The 6,722-nt window shown below is 38.4% G+C and overlaps 1 protein-coding gene across 1 annotated transcript; it reads left to right on the plus strand.

Annotated features, from left to right (window-relative positions):
- Positions 1 to 2,119: 2,119 nt before the first annotated feature.
- On the plus strand, positions 2,120 to 3,534 carry LOC121745924 (protein FAR-RED IMPAIRED RESPONSE 1-like). The gene is made up of 2 exons (XM_042139869.1): positions 2,120 to 3,011; positions 3,218 to 3,534. Exons 1-2 carry the CDS (start codon positions 2,120 to 2,122, stop codon positions 3,532 to 3,534), a joined length of 1,209 nt encoding a protein of 402 aa, XP_041995803.1.
- The last annotated feature ends 3,188 nt before the right edge of the window (positions 3,535 to 6,722 follow it).

Consider the following 6,722-nt stretch of genomic DNA (forward strand, 5'->3'; position numbering starts at 1 on the left):
CATTTTTATTAAATGAGTGGTCCAGAATTTACCAGATGGAAAATATTTTAGATTAATTAATTACAAAAGGATAGAATGGTAATTTCATGTTTTAATTAGGTTCTTCAGCTTGTGTTTGGTGATTTGGGCGATTTCTGTGAGATTTCTCTCGGATTTCAACAATTCCTCAGCATTCACACGATTTTGTCTCTGATTCAAATCGAAACCTCTCCTATTTCTTCTCGTTTTAGGTTTTTGTGATGTATTTCTGAAGGAATCTCATTTGCTTATTACTTTTATCGTCGTTCATCCGAAAATTGATAACTTTTCGAACAACAGACGACTAATTCTACGGAGTTTGGTTGAATATGAAATTTTTAGGTTGATTTTATCGACTTTGATTTTGTTTTTATGCTTTATTTGTTGATGCCCAGTCGAATTTGTTCCTAATCAGTTTTTTTTTTGCTTTTTCATCTTTAGCTTCGAGTTCAATTCGTAATCAATACCTAAGGTGTTATCTGATGAATTCTTCATCTTATTCCGAGTCGACGTCGACGAATGGTGAAGGTAATTTGGATTGGTTTTCATTAACATGACTTGTTTGTACTTTGTTGGTGAATTATACTCTGTTGATATAAATGCACAACTGTTGATATTTGAATTGATGTTCTGTTGACATAAATGCAAATCTGTTGTATGTTACCTGTTAAATATTTTATATAGTTATACTCTTTGTTGATATTTTGTTGACATACAAAATAGTTGTATGCAAAATGCACTCTCCCGTGGCTGAAGAGCCCCTGCTATGGTGTTTGTTGGTGGAGGAAGGTGTTATGGGTAGGGTTGACAGTCCATGATAGGATGTCTAAGATGTTGGTGTTGGTGTGTTGGTGCTGCGTATTTTGAGATTTTGATTCTGGTGTGGGTCAGTTAAGATATGCTAGTTGATATTATGTTCTGGTTTGAATTGATGTTCTGTTGACATAAATGCAAATATGTTGACATGATGTATGTTACCTGTTAAATATTCTATGTAGTTATACTCTTTGTTGACATTTTGTTGACATACAAAATAGTTGTATGCAAAATGCACCCTCCCCTGGCTGAAGAACCCCTGCTGTGGTGTTTGTTGGTGGAGGAAGGGGTTATGGGTAGGGTTGAGAGCCCATGATAAGATGTCTGATATGTTGGTGCTGCTTATTTTGAGATTTTGATTCTGGATTCTGGTGTGGGTCAGTTAAGATATGCTAGTTGACATTATCTGTTTTAGGTTGTTGACATATTTTCCCATTATGTTGTAGGATCTTTTATTCCAATTTGCAACGCTGAGTTGAGGCCTTATGAAGGTCAAAAATTTTCTTCACTTGAGGAGGGAATTTCCTTTTATGAAAAGTATGCTCAAGAGGCTTGTTAAATATTATCTTGTGCATCAATTCATTGAGGAACACAATCATGCTATGGTTGACAAAGATCATAAGCGATTTATGAAAGGAAATCGCAGTATGAATGATGTCATCACAAGTTTGTTGAAGATTGCACCAAAGCTAACATCGGTCATACTTCAACTTTCAACTTATTAAAGGAGTTTTTGGGTGATTATGATGTTGTTGGGTGTACATTGAATGATGCTAGGAATTGTTCTCGTGATATTAAAGAGAAACTGAAAGAAGTGGATGTTCAAATGATCCTAAATCAGATGCAAGAGAAGAAGAGAATTTGTAAAGGCTCTTTTTACAAATATCAATTATCACCAGATGATAATAAATTAGTGAGCTTATTTTGGTCTGATGCCGAGTCTCGGAAAATTACCATATGTTTGGAGATGTTGTAGCATTTGATACAACATATTCGACAAACAGGTAGTTTATTTATTATACTTGGTAATTGACATACATAGTAGTTAGTTGACTTAGCAGTTGACGTAGTAGTCAACATAGGATATATTTGTAGTTGACATTGGTTATTATTAAAAATTTGTTGATGTTTTGTGTTGATCTATTTGTTCAATAGGTATCGTATGGTGTTTGGTCCATTTACCGGGAAAGACAATCACGGGTGTCCTATTGCATTTGGAGTTGGTTTCGTATCCAGTGAGAATTGTGATGCTTTCTCATGGCTTTTCACTGTGTTTGTCTAATGCATGGGTGTTGCTCCAAGGATCATAATCATAGACCAAGATTGGGGAATGAGGCTTGCAATTGAGAATGTATTATCTGGTACAAGGCATCGTTTGTGCATGTGGCATATTATGAGCAAGTTGTTTGAGAAAATACCTAAATCTTTTTATGATAGAGAAAAGTTTAGTAAGGAGTTTAAGGCTTGTGTTTGGTCAGAATTGTTAGATCCAGATGAGTTTGACATATTATGGACTGGTATTGTTGAAAAATATGGTGTGGAAGATCATAAATGGTTTAAGGACATGTTTTCTATTAGACATTTGTGGATCCCAGCCTACTTTAGAGATGTTCCTATGGGTTCTTTAATGAGAACAACATCTTTTTCAGAATTTGAAAACAGTTTTTTTAAGAGGTACTCGAAATCGTTGTTTAATTTTGCTGACTTCACTCTTCAGTATAATAATGCCATTGATGCTCAAAGGAATCAAACTGAAAGGCTTGACTATTATGATTCTATAATCTCTCCAAAATATGCCACTGATTTAGCATTTGAGAAGCAATTGGCATCTGTATACACGGATATGATGTTTAGAGTGGTACAAGAATTGATTTATGAGGCTGATAAGAGTTGTCGGATGATTAGCATGTCCACTTTGGAGAACATCGAGGTCTTTAAAGTTTCTGATGCTAGAAAGAAGACCTTCACAGTTACACATGAGATAGAGACTGAGTCATTTGATTGTGAGTGTAAACTATTTGAAAGGTGTGGTTATCTATGCAGCCACCTTTTCTTCGTCCTTAGAAACAAAGATGTCAACAATATTCCAGAGAAGTATGTTGGTAACCGGTGGATGAAAAGTGAATTATTGAAGGAAGTTCATGGTCTCACGAGTGATGAAAGTGCATCTGACAAAGGTATGTGAACTGTTTCCTATAGATATTTCAGTTTATTTGTCATATGTTGCTCAAATAGGATGACGACATTCTCTGTATCTAACAAAAACACTCATGTTTAGTGTATTTCAATTTTGTGTTGACATAAACTATATAGGCTGTTGACATGTTACAGATTTAGTGTTCATATAATTTATATAGGATATTGACATGTTATATGTTTGCAGGTTCTAACGAAGATGACAAGCTACATATTGGTAACAGGTGTCATGGACGTTACTTTGGTCTATATCAACGCGCTTTTAAGAATAAAAATCATCTGATTACATTGGATAATTTGCTTGCGGGTATTGGTCCTCAAATTTTTACTGACGACACTACTGGATCTTCATCAGTTGATAAAAATGATTCCATCAAGAACATATATGGTATTGCTGTACCTGAAGAAATAACTGCACATGCTCCAGATGTGGTTAGTACAAAGGGAGGTGCAAGTGACAAGAAAAGCAGGATTAAGTCGAGCATAGAGAAAGCAATTGAATAAGCAAGTAAACTTCATAGGCGTTGTGGAAAGTGTCATAAAGTGACTGATCATAATGCCATGAGTTGTGGCAGAAAGTAGACATAATTGTTCTTTTTTTAACAAACAGAGTTATTTTTTAGTTTTAATATATGCTACAAGTTATTGACATTTTCTTATTAGTTGTTGATATTTGATTTTGCACTCTGACTTTTGGCACTGAAATCTCTCAGAAGGGAACAACATTCTGTTGTCAGTGCAATAAAATTCATTTTAGTTACAATTAACATTATGTCAAATATATATACTAGCCATGTCAGCAACTAATATAATTATGTCAACTATGGTGCATCTCGTGTCAATAGCACATACAAGTCATGTCAACTACGGTACATATCGTGTCAACTACATGTACAAGCCATGTCAACTATGTTACATACTATGTCAACTACACATAGAACGATGTCAACTACAATTAGAGCATCTCCAGTAAGACTGGACGTCAAATAGCCCTCACATAGCCTTCACACTGCTACATCATCAGCACTACAATTCTCCTGCCACATCAACTGGACATCAAATAGCCCTCACATAGCCTTCACACTACATATCCACATCACTAATAACAATTATATAATTTAATTTACAATCGTATCAACATACGGAATTTAATTTACGAGACAAATACATTTAAATTGAATAATACTATTAAAATTTCAAAAGTACAATAATTTAAAAAAAATACATTTAAAAAAATTACATTTAAAAAAATTACATAAATTTACATAAAAACTAACGCCTTGCAATCCTCCGCGCCCACAACTCTTCAACTAAATCCTTTTGGAGTCGAATATGAGCCTCCGTCTGACGCATGTCGGCATGTGCTTGGAGGAGGGCTTCTTCATCGTGAGGTACCCCACCTCGTACGTTGGCGGTGGCGACGCCGTGGCTTGGACCGGCCTCATTATCATTGTTGGCCCAATTAGTCAGTTGTACACCTTCATCTTCGACAATCATGTTGTGCATGATAATACATGCGTACAGTATATCAGCCATGCAGTCGACATTCCACAAACGCGTTGGTTCCTTAACTGCAGCCCATCGAGCCTGAAGCACACCAAATGCGCGCTCCACGTCCTTTCGCGCCGACTCCTGCCGCGTCGCAAAGTAGGCCTTCTTCGCATCTGATGCGCACCGGATCGTCTTCACAAAGACGGGCCACCTAGGGTATATCCCATCCGCTAAGTAGTAGCCCATATCATGCTGGTTGCCGTTGGTGACAAAGCTGATGGCCGGACCGATGCCCTGGCACTGCTCGTTGAAAAGGGGCGACGAGTTGAGGACGTTTAGGTCGTTGTTCGAACCGGCTATCCCAAAATACGCATGCCAAATCCACAACCGGTAATCAGCTACGGCCTCGAGGATCATCGTGGGATTTTTTCCCTTGTAGCCGGTAGTGTAAAACCCCTTCCAGGCAGCGGGACAGTTCTTCCACTCCCAATGCATACAATCTATGCTGCCTAACATTCCCGGGAACCCATGCTGATCCCCGTGCATCCGCAGCAGATTCCGGTAATCTTCGGGGGTAGGCTTTCGGAGATACTGATCACCGAATACTTCGATCACGCCCTGACAGAAATACTTCATACATTCGATGGCAGTCGTCTCACCGATGTGGAGGTATTCATCCCACATGTCTGCCGCGGTGCCGTAGGCCAACTGCCTGATTGCCGCAGTGCACTTTTGAATAGGGGTGTGGCTGGGTCTGCCAGCCGCATCGTGCCTGAAGCGGAAATACAGATATCGCTGCTCCAAAGCGTTAACAATACGCATAAACAAGTCCCGCCTCATCCTAAAACGACGCCTGAAATGGTTGGCGTTAAAACGCGGCTCCTCTGCGAAGTAATCTGTGAACAGGCGCTGATGTGCAGCTTCATGATCACGATCAACCACTTGTCGACGGTGGACAACTGGTCGTGGGCGAGGTGCCGCCGGCTGCATATAACTCTGCATCCATCGATCAACCTCACGGCTCGTATAGGCATCTAGCTCTTTGTTCAGCATACGCTCGTACTCATCCGCATCCCCACCACTACCACCGGCATTACTCATTTCTTAAATTGATCTTGTACAGAAAGTAAGGTAGAGAGAGAGTACTCGTTAAAACAAGTGGTGCGAATGAAAATGACGTTCAAAGCGCGTATATATAGTGTTTTCAAAAGAAAAAAAAAATAAAAAATAAAATCTGACGACGGTTTGACGCCGATCCGGGACCCATAATGGCGCCGTGAGGATCGGCGTCAGAACCGGCATCATCGCGCGAATCGGCATGGCCACGCCGATTTTGACGCCGATTTCGCCGACGCCGGTTCCAATGGTTCGGCGTCAGAACCGGCGTCGGCGAAAAATCGGCGTCGCGATTTTGACGCCGGCATTGGAGATGCTCTTATAAGCATGTCAACAACAATCATAAGAAAAAATAGCTGTTGACATTTAATAAGAAAAAATAGTTGTTGACATTTAATTCTAGTTGTTGACATTTGATAAGAAAAAATAGTTGTTGACATTTAATTCTAGTTGTTGACATTTGATATATTACTGTAGACTGTATGGTTTAAAAATCAGTTTGAGATAATTGGTTTACATATCCATCTAAAAAACATGATAAGATCAAATATCCAAACCACTTTTTGTTCAAAATCAGAATAAAACAGTTGTTTACTTCTTGCTTCTACAGCTAAACCATTCCTTGAACTTGTTCTGTAACTCAGGCAATCTGTGCTTATTTGCTGTCATCCAGTCATCAGCGACGTGTACTATATCCATCACTTCTTGTTGATCCCTGATGTAAGCATCGCTTCGCAATATCTTCCTCTGAGTATCTGTAGAATCTTTGTGCCACGTGGAAAAAAGCCAATATTCCATTCCCTTCCCTTTCTTCCAGTGTCTCATCAAATATATACCACTGTCTTCTTTATTAGTGCTTGTGGCCCAATCTAAAGGAACAACTTTGTATGGAGACTTCTTTATATTTTCTGATAGCTCTGATATGTTCTTCTCTTTGAAGTATGCCTCAAACATATCTTTCTGCAAATATATAAAAAAAAAACTAAACTAAACTATTTATACAAAGCATTTTGACAAGATGCATAAATTATGTCAACAAAATGTAAACATAATGTCAATTTTATTGAAAAAAGCATACCAGTATT

This window comes from Salvia splendens, chromosome 8 (assembly GCF_004379255.2).
Source record: "Salvia splendens isolate huo1 chromosome 8, SspV2, whole genome shotgun sequence".
NCBI classification, from domain to species: Eukaryota; Viridiplantae; Streptophyta; class Magnoliopsida; order Lamiales; family Lamiaceae; genus Salvia; species Salvia splendens.

Excerpts from the sequence above, each read along its gene's own strand:
- LOC121745924 (XM_042139869.1), top strand. The coding sequence starts at position 2,120 with ATGGGTGTTGCTCCAAGGATCATAATCATAGACCAAGATTGGGGAATG. Across the intron at positions 3,012-3,217 it reads TGAAAGTGCATCTGACAAAG|GTTCTAACGAAGATGACAAG; the intron begins GTATGTGAACTG and ends ATATGTTTGCAG.